Source organism: Lepidochelys kempii, chromosome 3 (assembly GCF_965140265.1).
Source record: "Lepidochelys kempii isolate rLepKem1 chromosome 3, rLepKem1.hap2, whole genome shotgun sequence".
Taxonomy (NCBI): Eukaryota; Metazoa; Chordata; order Testudines; family Cheloniidae; genus Lepidochelys; species Lepidochelys kempii.
The window spans coordinates 82,344,232-82,363,644 of record NC_133258.1 but is presented as its reverse complement, the minus strand read 5'-3'; the positions used below and the strand labels follow the sequence as shown (position 1 = coordinate 82,363,644).

Sequence of the window (19,413 nt, the reverse complement as noted above, 5' to 3'; positions counted from 1 at the left end):
TGTTTGAAGCGCACATACTGTAATGATGAGCTCCATTGAAAATCCCTTGAGGAAATTAATAATTCTGTCTTTAGAACAGGGTTCAAATTGTGTGTAGTAAATAAAGCCTAGGGGCCACACATTGAACAATGAGGATAATACACAATATTGAATAGATGTTCATAAGTCCATTTTGTGCTCTGAATGAGGTGAGGCAGGGGTCCTGTAAAACCCATTGGTGTGTGATCATGAAACTGAAGGTGGTATCATACACGCTCTTAAGGGGGCTGAATTTAGGTTGTACCGACAGTTTTAATGCTGGCATTTCCTAACTTCTGAGTGCTTGACTTTACAACCTTAATAATGTTTAACATAACTTTGTGTAATTGTATTATGTATGTATGAAATAAAATTGAGGAGATTGAATCTCACTGGTGAATAGTGTTTTGGATAGTTGTATGTTTAGGCAAATACAATATGTACCAGTACAGCGACTTAAATGAATTTGCTATGCACCATAACCTTGGCAATACCAATGCACTGGAATGTAAAATTCAGTCACTTTTACCATGGCTGCTGTGTCCAAAAAAACTCTTGAAGCAGGTTTAATGGTATGTTTAAACTTATCATGGTTGAAAAAGTGAACAGATATCTTTGTCCAAAATTTGAATGTTTGTTGGCAACTCCCAATTTTTTCATGCAGTCTGTGTGTTCATGATATTGCCAGTAAATCGCATTTGCCCTCTTAATATAGGACAATTTGCTATAGCAAATTATATGTCTGCATTTGTTTTGTGCCAGATAACTAGTATCTTTCTGTGTAAGTAAAAAATGAAAAATACTTTTCCACCTACAGACACTTCTGAGCTAATAGAGGGAGGCAGATAAAGTGTATTGTTTTACTAATGTAAACATTGATATTTCTGGCTTGATTTGTGCTCCTGGATCCATGAATGACAGGCTAGATATTGAGTTTGTTTCTTAATATTCTTGTAACTGGGGTAGAATTTGCATTTTACTACTACTGCTTGCTTTTGTGATACAGAATTTTCACACTGTACAGCATAAGTACAGTAAAAGCTTTGTAATCTTGCATGTTGGGGGTGTGGGGGATGCTGGTAAGTGAAAAATTCTGGTTAACTAAGAGAGATGGAGTTTGAGTGCAGGGGGGGCTCAGGGCAGGGGGTTGGGGTGTCCAGGCGGCGCTTACCTCGGGTGGCTCCCCACGAGTGGCGACATCCCTGCTGCTCCTAGGTGGAGGTGCAGCTAGGCGACTCTGCATGCTACCTCTACCTGTAGGCACTGCCCCCGCATCTCCCATTGGCTGCGATTCCTGGCCAAAGAGCTGCAGATCCAGCGCGCGGGACAGGGCAGGGGTAGTGCACAGAACCGCCTAGCTGTGCCTCCGCCTAGGAACAGCAGGGACATGTTGCTACTTCCGGGGAGCCACACAGAGCTAGGTAGGGAGCCTGCCAGCCCTATGCCAATCGGACTATAAACTGGGCTTTCAATGAAGATCAGAAATGCTGATTTATAGAGCTTGCCTGTTGGTACAGGGCTGGATAACATAGTTTTTACTGTAAATCTTTCAGCACAAGGGACCACTGTAATTATTCTGAGAATTTTTTTAATAGATGAACTATGCTAGTATTGGTAAAATCCTGTACAAAGGATTCAAATTTTGTTTAATCTTTTTCATACTTGTCAATTAGTGTCTTATGTTTGTCACTGAAAAGAGAATTCTCAGTAATGGACAAAACCCCTCAGATTTAGTCTAGTTAAATTTACTTTAATATCTAAGTGACAGTGTAATTTTCTAAGCATCAGTGCCGGTTGGCACAGACAAAGATTAAGACTTCATTTCCTCCCTAATCAGGAAGTGTTTGAAAAGGAACAGTCCACCTGCGCAGCAGAAGAGCAACCTACGGAGGATGGGGTAAGTTGAGAATTAGACTATATTACAGTGCCTCTGCTTCCTAGTTGAGAAAATGAACCTTCATTCAGATTGAGTGACTCTTTCATGTACTTGTGATAGATTTTTTTTCACAAAGACCTATACAAATATCCAGTAGAACTTAGCTTTTAAGGTAGGATCATATCTTAAAACATTTGAAGCATGTGAAGATGGCTGCCTCAAGTTAAAATATTTAGTGTAATTTAATCTGCCTACTATTTAACCACCATGTTTCCTTACAGCAAGGAGATGCCAACAAAGTTAAGAACAAAGGATGGCAGCAAAAGAATAAAGGAACCAAGAAGGCTTCAAAATCAAAGAAAAAGAAACCTTTGAAAAAGAAACCTGCTCCTCCTCCATTGCAGCAGCCAAAGCAGCAGAAGCAAAAGCAAGCTAATGGGGTATTTCATTGAAAGATTTCAAAGCCAAAAGGGACTGTTAAATCACCTAGTCTGACCTCCTGTATATATCACAGGCCATTAAATTTCACCCAGTTATCCCTATATTGAGTGCCAGGAACTTGTGTTTGACTAAAGCAGGGGTGGGCAAACTACGGCCCGGGAGTCCTATCCGGCCCTTCAGACTGTTTAATCCAGCCCTCAAGCTCCCGACAGGGAGTGGGGTCTGGGGCTTGCCCTGCTCCACATGTGCCGGGGCTCCATGCGGCTCCCAGATGCAGCGGCACGTCCCCACTCTGGCTCCTATGTGTAGGGGCAGCCAGAAGGCTCTGCACACTGCCCTGCCCCTGCCCCAAGCGCCGGTCCTGCAGCTCCCATTGGCCGGGAACTCTGATCATTCATGGCCCACCATACAATTTCCATGCCCAGATGTGGGCCTCAGGCCAAAAAGTTTTCCCACCTCTGGACTAAAGCATATCTTCTAAAAAGGCATCCGGTCTTGATTAGAGGGCTTCAGGAGATGAAGAACCCACCACTTCCCATGGTAGTTTGTTTCAGTAGTTAATCACCCTCATTATTAAAAATTTGATTAATTTCTGCTTTGAATTTGTCTGGCTTCAACTTCTAGCCACTGATCCTTGTTAGGCCTTTCTCTGCTAGGTTAAAGAGCCCTTTAGTACCTGATATTTTCCCCCTGGGAGGTACTTATACACTGTAATCAAGTCACCTCTTAATCTTCTTTTGGTAAACTAAACAGATTGAGCTCCTTAAATTTCTCAGCGTAAGGTATTTTCTTCAACTCTCAAATAATTTTTGGGGCTCTTTGCACCCTCTCCAATTTTTCAACATACTTTTAAAAATGGATGCAGTATTTCAATGTTGTTCTCATCAGTAAAAGAAGTAAAATCATCTCTTCCTATTCCCTTGTTTATATATCCAAGGATCACATTCGCCTTTTTTGCTTTATCACCACACTGAGAGCTCATGCTGAGTCACTTGTCCATTATGACCCTTACATCTTTTTCAGAGGTTTTCCAGGATACAGTCCCCCATTTTGTAGGTTGGGCTACATTCTTTGTTCCTAGGTGTAGGACCTTCCATTTGGCTGTGTTAGAATACTTTGTTTTGAACGGGCCCAGCTTACCAAGAGATCCAGGTCGCTCTGACTGCCCTGTCGTTGTCATTTATCACTCCATCACTGTGTGTGTCATCTCTGAATTTTATCAGCTATAAATTTATATTTACTTCCAGATCATTGATAAAAGTAATGAATAGCATTGGGCCTAGTACTGATCCCTGTTGAACTCTACTAGATGCATCTCCATTCTATGATGATTCCACATTAGCAATTACTATTTGAGGTCTGTTAGTTAACAAGTTTTAATCAATTTAACATACTTTATTAATAGCGTATGGTGCTCACTTTTAATCAGCATGTCATACAGTACTAAGTCAACCCCCTTACAAAAGTCTAACTGTATTACATCTGTGCAGTTATCTTTATCAACAAAACTTTTAATTTTAAAGAATGAAATCAGGTTTGTTTGACAAGACCTGTTTTCCATAAAGCCTTGTTGACCATCACTAATTACATTCCCATCCTTTAATTCTTTGTTAATAGAATCCCATTTCAGCTTTTCCATTATTTTGCCCGGATTGATGTCAGACTAACTGGCCTATAATTACCTGGGTCATGCTGCTTCCCATCTTCTGAATATTGTCACATTAGCACTCTTCAAGTCTTCTGGAATTTCCCTGGTATTCCAAAATTTATTAAAAATTAATGTCAACAAGCCGGAGATCTATACAGCCAACTCCTTTAGGACTATTGGATGTAAGTTGTCCAGGGTTTCTGATTTTAGAATATTTATTCTTGGCTAATGTTAAATAACATCCTGTTTAGTTACTAGGGGACTGGAATGTACATCATCCCACTTTTTTCCAAATACAGAGCAGAAGTATTTATTGATTTCTTCCACCTTTCTGCATCATTAACTATTTTACCACGTCTCTCGAGTAATGGGCCATTGTTAGCTTTTCTCTTGTTCCTAATATACTTAAGGACATTTTTTTTTAGTGTCCTTATCCCTGCATGCCTTGGATTTTTTCCCTTGATGTCTTTAGTTTCCCTTATCAGTGTCTACAATTCCGTAACTTTTTTAAAATTTATATCAATTGCTATCAACATCCCTTTTTTGCATTTGTTTTATATATATTTGCTGCCTTCGCTTTCTCATTGAACCAGGATGGACTTTTACCCAAAGTCTTTCTTGATTGTAGAATGGTAGCTTTTTGGCCATCTAACCAAAGTCTTACTAAAGAACTCCCAGTTTTCATTCACCTTTTTCCTCCCAATCAGTTCTACTCTTACTTTTCTTCAACTTTGGAAAATTAGCCCTTTTTGAAGCACTATGTTGTGTGTATTTTACTGGTTGGGACTATTCTCCATGATCTGGTTACATTCAATATGGGTAAACAGTCACTGATCCCAAGGCAATTACCAACTTTCAGTTCAATGACTAGTTAATCTTTAACTGTCACAGTGAAGTTCACAATAGTTACCTCATGTTGGGTGCCATAATTTTTGTGTTAAAAAATTATCTGACTTTTAGAAATTCTAATGGTGTTTTAGTACTGACTGTATGAGACCTGCATGTGTTTCCCAAATTGAAGTCCCTCATAAGTTTTCTTTCTTTGTGAACACGTTAGAGGTGTGTGTAAGGAGTAACTCTCCCTCTGATCTGGTTTGATTTGCTTCTTCCTGGCTTTGTTAGTTAACTGGGAGCATATGGATAAAAGGTATTTTTGTTTAACACAATAAAAAAATTAGCCCAAATACTATGGGAATGACAAACACAACTGAGACACCAATTCTTAAAGAGATTCAATTAGATTGTGACATTAATGTTGTAGATGATATGGGGGAGGAGAAGAGATGGTTCTCTTTCAAATGATGTATTGCTGTGTGAAAGGTGTGTGCTGTCCCTGCTCACCCCCTTGTGGCCATGTGCTTTGCTATGGATGTGCCCTGCCTTAATTTTCCTGAATAGGTTATCACATAAAAGCCTTGCTAATTTTATTATCAATGTCCTTTTTAGAGGGAATCACTTATTAATGGAAAATGTAATAAATTCAGGTAAGTCCTTTACCCAGGCTTCTTACCTGGAAGACATATTTCATCTGAGTTTCAGTCCTGCCTGAATTCATCCCACTCTCAGGCACTTTATCTGCAAGACACTTTCAACCCTGTTTCCTTAAATGGAGCCAGGGCCTCTTCATGGCCTTCCTGACTGCCGCTTTTTTCCAGGCAGCACAAAGCTCCTTGCAGGCTGGGCCCCCGACAGCTATGTGGGAAGTTCTTCCCTAAATTCCTTATCTTGGTGTTCTCTTGCTCTGTTCTGTGGGAGCTCCTCTCCCTTAGGAACACCTGAGTGCTGGTAGCCTTTTATCAGGTCCACGTGCTTGTTAGCCAATTAGATGCCAACCAGCCACTTAAGCAATAAATTACTTACAGGTGGGCTGAGATGGGCTTCTCCCCTTACACCCATCATGGGTAGACTGGGCCCTGACTCCCCTTAAAGGTGAATACAGAACTGGATTTTTAGAGCACTTCACATTTTAGTAATGAAAAGTGTGTATAATGGGGGACTTACAATAGTGAACTAAAAATCAGTAGTTCCTAAATAGTGGACAAATGTAACGGCTATTAAGTCTTTTAGTATCACTGTCTCTGATATCGCAACTCTTTTAGTACTTTAGGATGTTAATTTCCCCTGTATATCAACCAGAAATGGTCTTGAAATGTGTTTTACATTTCATTCAAAGAACCCTATCTGAAACAATGCAGTACCCCATGGCATTGCAGTGTCACATATTAGGCACTAGTCCTCAAGTGGGACTTAAGAGCCCATGGCCTTCAGACTTGGAGCACAGGAATGCTGCCCATGGGAATAATAGATTGTTTTGTTTTTGTTTAGGAAGTTGTAATAAGGGAGGAAGATGAGGAACTTTCTGATAAAGGAAGTGAGTCTGATGAAGAAGAAACTAACAGGGACTCTCAAAGTGAAAGAGATGATGGAAGTGAAAGAGACTCCGACAGAGAACAAGATGAGAAACAAAACAAAGACGATGAAGCTGTAAGTCTCACTTTGTGGTGAAGGGTGATTTTGCCTCTGGAGTTGTGGGGAAAACATGGTATCTCTTTAGCAACCACCTCAGGCTGAACAACACAAGGATGAAGTAGTAGCATCAACTCTCTCAGGAGAAAGTCGTATTAAGTCGTCTTCTTCCAGTGTGAGGTTGCCATGATGCATGTCCCTTAGTGCAGTGTTTCCTTACAGAAAAGAAAGAGAGATGTTAAAATTACAGAACAAGAGAAATGAAAACTTCAATTTTAGCGGAAGAATGTACTAAAGTTTTTCAACTTAATTTGACAGTTAATCAACTTTGATGCTGTGAGATTTCAATATAAAACCTCCCCTTAAATTTTAAATCCTTGACACACCTAACTATTATGCATTGTACAATGCATCCCACACACATAGCAGTGGGAGAAGTGTGTGTGTATGTATGTTTGTATATGACATTTGGTAAGTTAGAATTATTGTGAATTTGGGTTGTATTAGCTCCAAGAGGCTTGTTGTGCTAGGGTCTCACACACAAAACAGTGGCTTCTTCTCCAGAGATCTTACAATCTAGGTATAAGATAAGAGAAAACAGTTGGATGCAACAAACCGGGTGAGCACAAGGTAGTAGTGCGATAATTAAGTGTAGTGAACAATGGTCGTGGCCAACCAACTGCTTAGCCATTGATGAGTATTTTGTAGGCGACATTGAAAAAGTAAGTTTTGAAGAGTGATTTGAAGGAGAATAATGTAGTGGCTTTGCAGATTTTTACAAGGAGCGAGCACATTTTCAGAAGTGTCCATTTGGCTGGTCTCATGTATTTCACTGCCATTTGATTTTTAAGCATCAGGCTTTCGAACTTGAACCCTGTCTGCACTTGCCTGTTTTTTGTACAAAGCTTAGCACACACATTTACCATGCTGTCTGTGTGCTGTTCTTGATGTGCTGGGATTTCATTTTTAATAGGAGAAGAGATGACTAAAGTAACTCTTTAAATCCTTGTTGTCTTCAACAGGAGTGGCAAGAACTACAGCAAAGTATACAGCGAAAGGAGCGGGCCCTTCTGGAAACCAAATCAAAGATAACACATCCTGTTTACAGTCTTTACTTTCCCGAGGTCAGCAACAGTGAACTTTATTAGAGCTGTGACAAATGGGAATTAATGCAACCAAAGTATACAACTTAATAGTTTAGAATTTATATATTGTTTTAAAGTTAAAATTCTAATTTTTAAAATTGCTAATTTATACAGAGCAAAATTGCTGGTTTGCTTGAGACTTTCTTTCTATATATATGTATTATATAGAATATATATTTTTAATATATTAAAAAAAAACTTCCAGTATAGCTTTTTTGAAAACTGAATTTTTCACTGGATTCTCAAACTTCGATGTGTGAACTCCCAAGTCCCTGTTGAGCAGAAATGATATAAAACTTCTGCATTCAACTTTTGTTCTCCTCCAGCTAAGCTATTGCATATAATTTGGTCACAAAACCATATCTGTCAAGATCTGCTGCAGAGAGCTCTTCTTGGATGGTGACTTCTTATAACCCTTCTGTCATTCCCCATTCTCTCTATAGAGTGGTATAGCAGAGCAGCAGTTCTGCTATAGTTAAGGTTGATAGTCATCTTTCAAACAGTAAGTGACTATCCTAAATAGTCTAAAATCCCTATGATGTCTCTCATATCTAGAAATCTAGTGTACATTATGGGAATATAGGGTAGTATTAGTGGTCCAATTTGGGGTTATTTGAGCAACGGGGTCCCTAAGATAAAGCCCCCTTAAAGTTAAATGTTTACAAAAATCTCCTGGTGATTCTAAAGGGGTTTTGCTCTGTACACGTGAGGCTGATTGACTGTAATCCTCCCCAAACTGATCTCACCTGCTCAGAATTGAACTCCGTTAGTGTATGGCCCCCACTGCCTCTTTTGGGAAGCAATAGTTCAGAAGTTATTGAAGGTTAAATTTAGACAGGTCAGCTGGAGCCATACTGACCAGCCAAAGAGTGAAACGTGCATGTGTAGCAAGACTAGAGCTTGTTACAAGCTGCAGGGTTTTCAATCAGCCTTTGTTCACTCTAACTGGGTAGCTCAAGATGACATGCTGAGCATTTACCTAAGCAACATGCATGTACTATGAGTTCAGGCCTTACCCTTTGCAGTTTTGATAGAATCTGTGTTGTGCACGTTAGTTGTTTTCTGTCTTCATTCTGAAGGGGCTCCTTCTGGAAGTTTTGCCTGAAGACTAAAGTTTCTGGGTTAAGAGCCAATATTTTCAAGTGCTCTAAAATCCACAGGGAGTCTGGTTTTTACTTTAGAAGTATTGTGAAAGCAATCAGCATTAATTAGAGGGAAGATGAAAGAATCTAGTAAGAAGTTACAGCAGTGTAATCATGACTCCTGCTCCTTGCCTGTTTCCTGAATAATGGGACTGAATGTGATGAAAGGAAGCAAGTCACTGAGTCATCTGGTCAAGGGGTTAACTGTAACACAGCTCCCATTTTCAGATTCTCAACTGATTTGGTGAAGAGCTAGGGAATATGGGGGGGGGGGGGGAGGTTGGAGCAGTGAAGGGAGGTATCAGAGCAGTGCAGGCCACAGTAGGGGGTTGAGATGGTGCAGTATAAGGGGTCTGCCCCTCTGCCACCTAGGGCTGTGCTCTGGCACAGCTACTGAGGGCTCAGCACACCCCTAGGCAAAACCTTTAGTGTAAGGGATCATCCAAACACTAATTTTGAAAACCCAGTTTCGGTGAGTAGAGTTTGAACAAAGAACTGGGTTTCCAAAAATGTAACTTTCTATGATTCCTTAACAAATAAGGGATCATTATCAAAGGGAACGTTTGGTCTTAAGGAGCTCGAAAGTGCGGACACAGCAGAACCATCAGGAAAAATTGGGTATTGTTGAGTTAAAAGCACTCTCCACGCCAGTTACTAAGCTTAGCTGATTTTAAAGCTTTAATAAGAAAAAATTAGGACAATTAATTAAGCATAAAGCAGTTTGATCAGGATAACATAAAGATCAGTCCTGGGGCATAGGTAGGCTTTCTGTCATCATCAGATCTATGCTGATCCAGTCTGGTATAAGTCCTGTGTTGCTCCACCCCCATTTATTAAACACACACCCTTTATACATTGTCTCATAACATTGCACAGGTACAAATTATTAAAACTATCTCAATTATAAATATTTCATTTAAAACCAATTTTAATACCTTTTTACTTCTGCTAAAACTCCAATTGATACCTCATATCTATTTTTTTAAGCATTGTTTCTATGTATTCATTATTTCTTATGACATTTATCTTATTGTTACTTATTTGATTTTTATGGCCTTGGAGTTGCTGGTTAGTTCTGCCCACTCAGTGTTTATCCTCCCTACTCTGTCTTGCTAGTAAATTACACGTTGTATGGTTCACTTCATCCTGTTATCCACACATCAAGAATCTGCTGTAGATAAGACACAAACCAACTTTTTGATTTTTTTTCCAACCTTTGAAAGCTGTGTCAAGAAGTCACATACAGAAAGCAGAAAAATTCCCTTTTACGCTTTCTTATAACACTATTAAATATATATCTACTTCTCTAATGTTTAATATACATTTGTCTAACACAGTTCATTATACATTTCTTTATAGCACCTTCTCCTCCTGTGACATACATGGAGGGGAAAGAAATGGAGCCATCTGCACCTTCTTCCACTCCTACCATACTCCCCTACAGATACACCCCTCCCCCCACATCACCCAACAATTCCCCTTCCATCAGTGGCTCCCCTTCCCTCTACTGCATCCTGATCAGTGGAAGGAACCCAGAACTCCCCTTGATCCTCTTGCTGCCTCCATCAGTGGGAAAGGAACATCAGGGTCACCTTTCCCCCTCAGTATTTCTGCTTCTAGGGGGAAAATGGAGCTCAGAGCAGTGCATGATAGCGTAGGGAGGAAAGGAACATGGTCAGAGTTGTGTAGTGTAGGATGTAGGGGGGCTTCAGTTCTGCCTCCCACACCCATACGTCCACACCATTACTGTCCCCTCTTTAAAATACACCCCCCCACTAACTCCATGTCAGTGGCTGCACTGTTTCTTGTTCTTCTGCCCAGCTCCTCAACCTTTGGGGCCCCTGTCAATGCCCACTCCGCCATTGCTGGGGAGGGAGGACTGGGCTGTCTGGATAGGCAGGGAGGTGAGATGATTCATGGGCATTGAAGTCACTAATATGCAGACAGTGTCTTCTGTTTTCTGTATAATCATTTCCAAGGAGCCAGCAGCAGTGGAATGGGGAAAACTGAGCTGTAAACCTGAGAAGTTATTTTAAATAAAAATAGGAAATTAACTACCCAAAAAGTTTAATTCAGACTTAAGGTTGCCCAGTGATGCCTAGTGCCGTTTCAGAACATCAAGTTACCTATGCTCAAATCTCTGAAAACCAGCAAATGAAGAGTAACGATACACACTACCTCCATAACACAACCTTAACTCTGCCCTCTTCAGGTGATGCCCCAACACATTCATAGCACATAGTAGTACCCTACTCTTACAATTGCTACAAATACTGTGGATACAGAATGCACTGGATACTGAGCACAAAACAAAACTTGGGTTAGAGCAAGGTGTAGTGAACAGAAGCTGTCTAAACTCAAACCATGAGCCTGCACAGATCACCCCAAAGTTGCTAAATGTTACCACCCATTCACCATTGCCAGGAGTATTCCTTCTGAGACATTGCTTTCACTTACCCCACTCACTGTTCACAGGAGATCGCAGTCATGTATGCCACTGGACTGCTGAAAATCCCCATGAGGAGAAGATCCTGGTGCACTGCTACTGAGGCACCTATAGAACAGAACATTGGCATACTTGATCCCTCGAGGTACACATACACCTCGGGGGGGGAAAATAGTGGGTGCTGAGCAGCCACCAGCAGGCCCCTCCCCTTCTCCCCCCTCCCCCCCAGCACCAGGCCCCACCGATCAGCTCATCCCTGTCCCCCGCAGTGCCGCCATCAGCTGTTTGGTGGCATGCTGGGAGAGGAACGGGGGCAGGCCTGGGCAACGCATGGCCCAGATGCGGGGAGTGGAAGGGGTGGAACCAGCTGCTTCCAGCCACTGAGACGCTGCTCTGCAGCCCTGCGTGGCCGTTGCCTGAGAGACCATGGCTGGGGAGGTGCCTCCTGCTGCCTGCTTGGGCTCGGGTGCTGGAGTCCCCAGTAGCTGAGCCAAGCAGGGAGCGAAAGAAACCTCCTCCCCAGCCAGACTCTCTCAAGCAGCTGCTGGGCAGGGCTGCAAAGCAGCGCCCGGGAGGGGCCGGCGTTAAAAGGGTCTCCCTTCTGCTCCCCGCCTGGGCTCCTGGGGAGCAGGGAGAGCAGCAGAATGTGCCGGGAGGGCAGGCGCAGTGGGAGGACAAAGCGCCTCCCATTCTGCAGGTAACATGGGGCAGGGAGACTGGTGGCACTGGGCATGGGGGGACATGCATGTGACCTGCCCTTTTGCTTGTGCCGCCTCCTCCTCCCCACTCCCCCATGGGGAGGCACCAGTTATATATGGGGCATCCTCCGGGGAGCGGACAGAGCAGGGGGTCGAGCACCCCCAGGAAATCTGGAAGTCAGCAGCTATGCCTCTCCTCATATCACAGTTACAAGTCTTCCAACTCCCACTAATCCCTCCACCATTCAGTGCAGCTACATCTGACACCGTGAATGCAGCTGGAGTGGGTGCAGATAAATGCTGCAAATCAAATCTGAAGCTTAGTGCAAACAATGACACCTCCTAGTTCTTCATGTGCTACTTATGCACTACCTTTACTGAACAATTCCTAGTTGTTATTGCCAGCTCAAGGGGAAGAGTTAAGGTTACATTGTGGGAGTGGCATATATTTTAATTCTATATTTCCTGGTTTTCAGAGGTTTGAGCGTGATTGAACGCAACATTCTAAAAGGCCATGAGTCAGCACTGAGCAAACTTAACTCTGCTTTAACAAACTTCTTGGGCAGCTAATTAATTTTGTTTGCCAGGGCTGTATCTTCACTTGATACATATTCCTAAATAAATAAATCTCTTCTGTTCCCTCAGTCATAGATCCAGAAACTGCACAGATTGTGGCTTTGACATTTTTAGGTAGAATTATGCCCCGATATTCCAGCTCCATGAACATACTGGTTCCCTGGCATGCCTGCACTTGTACCCATCTGTTAAAAGGCATTTTGCCCACAGCATAGTAGCCTGCCAGGTTCAAATAGGCATACACTGTTGAATCCAACCACTAATCGGTTTAGAAAGAATGGGAAGGTGGCACCTCTCTTGCAAGATTATCCCTCTGTGACAAACCATACCGAATTAGGATTGCACGTTTAATTACAAGTTGTATCTGTTGACCTCTGTGAAAGTTATAACTATCAATGTGTCCTGATTTTTTCACAAAAAGAAAAGGAGTACTTGTGGCACCTTAGAGACTAACCAATTTATTTGAGCATAAGCTTTCGTGAGCTACACTTAGTGAGCTGTAGCTCATGAAAGCTTATGCTCAAATAAATTGGTTAGTCTCTAAGGTGCCACAAGTACTCCTTTTTCTTTTTGCAAATACAGACTAACACGGCTGTTACTCTGAATCCTGATTTTTTGTTTTCCTGTTACCGTTACTGTCGAAAATTGTTTTTAACACCAACTTTGAGGCATGATCCATGCCCTAACAACTATATCTATTGCTTAACTGTATGTTAGAATGTAAGGGAAAGAGGTACAACATGTAAACGGTCAGGATGGTAATTGGCCACCTCCATAAATATTTGAACACAGTATTACAATGTAATACCTAAAATATTCATTGGAGCAGAGATTGGAATGCAACTCTCGCTGCTCACAGGTGAGTGCCCTAAGCCTATAGAGTCATTCTCTTGCTGGCCCATTGTATATAAAGTATTTCCTACAAGGTAGGACAGCTTCAACAGGAGTTATTGAGAATGAGACATCCTAGAATACCCCATAGCTCAATGGTTAGGGTACTCTCCTGGCAGGTGAGAGATCCAAGTTCAAGTCCTTGTTCTGCATCAAATAGAGTGGGGATTTGAACCTGGGAGTTCCACATCCCAGAAGAGCTCTCTAGCCACGGGGCTATTCAGTTCACCCCCTTCTCCTGGGTTTTGTGAATGGTGCTGAAGGCCCTTATTAATCTAGCGTGAAAAATCAAAACATTTCATTTAATAAATGTCAAAATGAACCATTTTGACATTTCCTGATTTTTTTCTCTACTGAAAACAGTTAATCAGAATTGACATACATTCTCAAAATATTTTGATTGACCCCAAATCTGCATTTGTCAATGAATAATTTTAACTGAAAATTTTTGCCCATCTCTGCTATGTTTCTCATAATTCATAGTGTGTACTTGGCTCACGCTTTAGTTATCCATTGCTGAATAGCTGCCACTGACTCTCATACACTTAAATGCAAATTTCCTCTGCATAGGATCCTTCTTCACTATTGAAAATTATTTAAAAATAGTAATCTGATTCTGAATTTTAATTATTAAAATGAAAAATCAATCTGTACTCAATATCCACATGTGATAACATGCACATAGGAAACTTAATAAAAAATGTAGTATGTTGCTGTAAGTTTAAAAAAATCTAAACCTTTAAAAATCAGTTTATGGATAAGTTCCTGCATGTCCTGTTTTCAGTGACTGGCCCATTAAACACACAAAGCTGTGCTACTACCGAATGGAGATGCAGGTGCTTTCCCATTGATTGATATCCCGTAAAAATGGAAAATTAATATGTCAAGTTAATTTCACGTTCTCCTCACCTTGAGCTGATCAATGCAAAATAGATTTTGTGCTAATCAGCCTTAGTGTTCACTAGTGTGATAGGAATCCAAGATTTCTATTGGTGGTAGTAAAAAATAGATCCTGCTATATGTCCCATGTGAGTATTTTAGTGGGATTTCTGTGATTTACTAGTCTTATAATTAGTCACTTTAAAAAGTAAAAGAACTTGTAATGTACTGTTGTTTTGTAACTTAAATTTCAATTTAATTCATTGATTAGTGTGCAATTCTTCTGAAAGGCTTCTGAAATATTTGCAAGCAAAAAATGTAGTTAAAATACTAGTTGAGGTTGAAAGTGTATTTCAGTGAAGTCCAGACATCATTTCACATTCTATACATCTTTTAATAAAAAATATCTCCCACCTTTGGAATTTGAAGCTGGTCCAGTGTTGCTAGAGGTTCTAAGCCCTGCCCTTCAGCATGGACCACCAGAAAAGTTCCTTCAAAGCTGTAGAAACACTCCAGCAACCATTTATTAGCATTGAAACAACTTTCATATAACACATTAATTAACCATAAGGCAACAATATGTCTGTCTCCCTCTAGAGAGAGAGATTTCAATTTGTTGATATTGTATTGCGACTGTTTACCAGACCACCAAGATGAGTTGAATGAGGAGAGAAGTTGCTTACAGAAACTGGCATTCTAGTTTCTCCCAACCATTTTGTTTTATAACCTAAACAAAGACTATACATCTTACCCTCTGTTTTTTCCAGTATAGTGCCTCTTGAGGGGCTGCGTATGCTCCATGTTTACACTACAGCGTCACAGCTGTGCCTCTGTAGCACCAAAGAGTAGCTGCTTCCTGCCTCAATGGAAGGGGTTTTTCCATCGATGTAGTTAGTCCACCTCTCCAAGTGGCGGTGGCTAGGTTGACAGAAGAATTCTTATCTACCCTAGAGGTTAAGTCAACCTGACTGTGGTACTCAGGGTCTGAAATTTTTAATAGTTCTGAGCGATGTAACTAGGTCAGTGTAATTTTTAAGTGTAGACCAGGCATAAGTAACCTCTTCCTCTTCAATGTGCAGTAGGTACTGTAAGTTTTTAACTCTTACAACGTAGTTTATTCTTATATTATATATCTGCACTGTAATAAATTATTATGGTATACCAGGCCTTTTAAAATGTTACCTCTACTTTCTAGTCTTTCATATTATTATTTTTTTTAACAGGAAAAACAAGAATGGTGGTGGCTGTATATTGCCGATCGGAAGGATCAGACATTAGTATCTATGCCATATCATGTGTGTACGCTCAAAGATAGAGAAGAGGTAAAGTATTTGTAGATTTGAGTATCAAACACTTAATTTTAAATATTTCTAAAATACATTGAAGTGGTTTACAGAAAACAATAGTATAATTACATAGCATATTCTGAACTGTAATGCTGTGTTTCCATAATCTGTTTTTCTTAGGTAGAGATAGACTAGATATAGTTTGTCTTCATCTGACTGATAGGCCAGGATCTTATATTACTGAAGAACTTCGTGGAGGGGAATAACTTTGAGCAGTTTTATTCTGGCTTCTTCTCTTTCCAGAATTGAGGTTGAAAATGGTGAGGTTGACAAGGAGGAACTGTGATTGATTCTGGCATGAAAAGCTGATGGCCAGCAGGATTCATGTGCATAGATAGCTTTTAAATAAAACTGTTTAAATGTAGGACAGCTAATATTGTTAACTTCTCTGTAAAACAGAGATTTGGTGAATTAGTAATCTCAGCAGCTGGTTTTGGATGTTGATATTCCACAGTGTAATATTATTAATGTTATATTTCTGTAGAGAAATTAACTGATGGAACATTCTTGTTATAGGCTATAGTGTTATAAAATAAAACTGTTACATGAAAAGAATCAGTGTAAGACATACTACTTAATTTCATATGGGTGGTTTTTGATATCAGTCAGCAAGGTGGGAGGTTTACTGTGTTAGGGCTGACCTGATTTCTGAGGTCAGAAAAGGGCATGTAAATGTTCTGTTACTTTGTTATACTACATGGGTTAATTTAATAATGATTTAAGTCATTATAAAGTATTTCTGAAAATGATGTATTTTGCTTTTTTTATTGCTTACATCAGTTCATCCTACAGATTTCACAGAACTTTGTTCTTTCAACTAGATTCTATTTTATTATTGGAAATAAAACGTTCTATTTCTACGCAGATGAAATTTTTCAAGTTTGTTTACCTAGTTTTGCCTTTGGCAGTATGGGCAATAAGCGTAAAAATCATCCAAATTATTAAGCAGTTATATGCAGTTCAGCTCCCTCTGTGTTTACTCTTAGCACTTTACCTTTTCTGTTTTTCTTGGACTTCTGAGCAAATTCCCACTGCCACAGAAATATTTACTTGTCATGTCGCAATTATTGACAGTGGCTTTTAAGTTCTTAAAAGTAGAATTGTAAAATTTCTTTCATCACTTAAAATTGCATTAATTCCTCCCTATTAATATCCTATTTGAATGTTTAATCCTTTCACTCTGCATACAAGAAATAAGTGCTGCATTTTTACTTAACTATATTGCTAATTAAACTTCAGTATGATATAGAAGTGGTGATAAGGTACATGAAATACTTTCCACAGACTAGCTATTAATCTCTAATTTTACTATCCTTTTTTACCTTCAAAAGTACAAAATAACTTTTTTTATGAAACTTAAAAAAAAAAAAAATTAGGGTCATTTTTCCAGGACTACATATAGTAGAAATGTGATGATGTGATAAAATTAATCCTTTGCTCTAGCTATTGTGTTTAGATATCTCCTCTCTTTGGTACCCATTTGTGGCTATTAGCATGTATCTCATGCATGTATTTTACTATGTTGTGGCTTATGGACAAAGTAGCACCCTTCAGTAACTAAAAAGCAATCACTATTATTTTGTGATATGTACTGTATGTTAAACTGTAGAAGTCAATTATACGTTGTTCACACACGTCCTTTGAAGGTCTGCTCAGAATAAAAAACATTTGGAATTATTTGTGTTTTCTAGGTAGAACTGAAATTTCCTGCACCAGGCAAACCTGGAAACTACCAGTACTTGGTTTATTTAAGATCGGATTCGTTTATGGGTTTGGACCAGGTTAAACCATTGAAGGTGATATTTTAACCCTAGTAGATTTCTTGCTGAAAATCACTTAGAACAGATGTTAATGTGCACATAGCTAGGCAGAAGTGAGGCAGCATGAAAGCACAGCTTTTCAGCTTTAGATTCAACAGTTCTAAGATTTAAGATTTCAAATCTGAACAATCCTTAACTGTAAATTACTTGCCTGATATAGAATGCTAATATAGACTCTTTCACATAAAAAAACCATAATGAATCAGTCAGGTTTTTTTTCAGGAAATGCCAGGCATGTGGTCAAAAACAGCAATTTCGTTTTATTAAGTCACCCAGTCTCAGATAAGTTTGTATATGTATTTAAATATACAGGTGTGCTTTTGTCATTGGGGGTTTGCCCCATAAATCAGTTAGTAAAGAATATTCTTTTTCAAAATGTAGACACACAGTCAATGAGAAATTCTAACACACTGACTCCTCAAGACAAACTTGTTTACAATTTTATGTGGTATAAGAAGCAGATCATTTTTCATGCTTTTCTGATATTTGTTGTTTCATTCAATCACCTTTTTTGTTCTCTCTCTCTGCCCAACCGCTCTGTGCAGCTGGAAGTTCATGAAGCTAAACCAGTGCCAGAAAATCACCCACAATGGGATACAGCAATAGAGGGTGATGAGGACCAGGAGGACAGCGAGGGCTTTGAAGATAGCTTTGAGGAAGAAGAGGAGGAGGAAGAAGATGATGATTAAACAGTACTATTAATTAACTACAACATTTGCACACACTGCAAACTTTGGTCTGACTGTGGAACTGTACAATAAACAAGAAACACCGTGCAAAAGCATTGAGAAGGCTGAGTTTAGTTTCTCTCTTTACCAAGTGTTGAGTGCATTATATAACTTCTCAGTGAAGGTCAAACAAATGTGTTATGATTGGTACAACGTGGAAGATGCTTATGGCTTGTTACAGCCATTAAGTGCAGGATGGTGAATTTATTTCAATTGAAAATAAAATCTTTTTTATTATAAATGTCCAAAAGCGTGGGCTATGTATTGTCTGATCAATTTAGGGTCCAATAAAATAAAAGGTACTCTTAGCTAGGAGCAATCTTTAAATCAATTTTTCTTGAATTTATTTTGGAACACGTTTAGGTATGATTTACATCTCAAGTCTCTGTTGTTTGAAACGACATCTGCTCAAGTTTCAAGCTTGGTAAATTCTGTGATATTCATTTGATATTTTGCAGTGATACAGCTTAAATCATAGCTTTAAATCTTCTGTTTTTCTTATGTTGGTCATCACAAGTTGGCATCATACCTCTGGGCACATTCCATGTAGGCTTGGGGGCTGCCTTTTGGGACTCTACTGCCTTTTCTTCATTGCCCAGAATTATCATGCAGATTACAAACACTTCTTGACAAGGTCATAAAATGTTATTAATGGCTTAAAACATTTTTAAGCCTATACTTCAGCAGATCAGTGCAGGATCTGATTCTTTTGATAAACTATCTGTCTAAAAATGAGTGTGGAACCATACGTTACACAAAGTTGGTAGCTTATATGTAATACCTTTTGTAAAAGGTTCACTCTGAAAGTTGAAATACATTCTTAATTCTTATCTACCTGACACTGTCAGAAAACTTTTAAGGGAAAAATAGTGTGCAAAGGAGGCATGTTTTGTATCAGTTTTGAATTCCTAACAATAAACTGGACAAAATTTGATGACTCTTTGCATTTGTAATTTTGTGCATCCCTTTCTTTTTTATCCTTGTCACAGGACTAAACAGGGTCAGTAACATGGGAACACACTTTATTTTCCAAGCAAATGATTACTTAAGGGGTGGGGCACCCTACGTGGCTGCTAAGGTAGCAGGTATTTCGGCACAGCTTATAGGTTTCCCACCCCAATATAACCAGTAAAGGTATGCTGTATAAATGTGATTACAAATGTCAATCATGTAAAGAGAGATGTATGTCCATTACTAAGTGCTGAAGAGCTACAAGGCTGCAATACCATAATACATATTGTGTGACAAATGTAAGTTTGTCCTACAGGGAAATTTCCACCCTATGGAAGCCAC

General features: G+C 39.6%; 1 protein-coding gene across 1 annotated transcript in view; it reads left to right on the top strand.

The window, feature by feature from the left end:
* SEC63 (SEC63 homolog, protein translocation regulator) overlaps nt 1-19,054 on the top strand; it is a 100,480-nt gene extending 81,426 nt beyond the window's left edge. Inside the window, exons 15-21 of the mRNA XM_073336936.1 lie at nt 1,856-1,915; nt 2,176-2,334; nt 6,309-6,467; nt 7,472-7,573; nt 15,450-15,548; nt 17,264-17,368; nt 17,938-19,054. Coding sequence (XP_073193037.1) covers nt 1,856-1,915; nt 2,176-2,334; nt 6,309-6,467; nt 7,472-7,573; nt 15,450-15,548; nt 17,264-17,368; nt 17,938-18,081 — 828 coding nt within the window. The 3' untranslated portion in view covers nt 18,082-19,054. The remainder of the gene's footprint in view (nt 1-1,855; nt 1,916-2,175; nt 2,335-6,308; nt 6,468-7,471; nt 7,574-15,449; nt 15,549-17,263; nt 17,369-17,937) is intronic.
* Nucleotides 19,055-19,413: the final 359 nt, after the last annotated feature.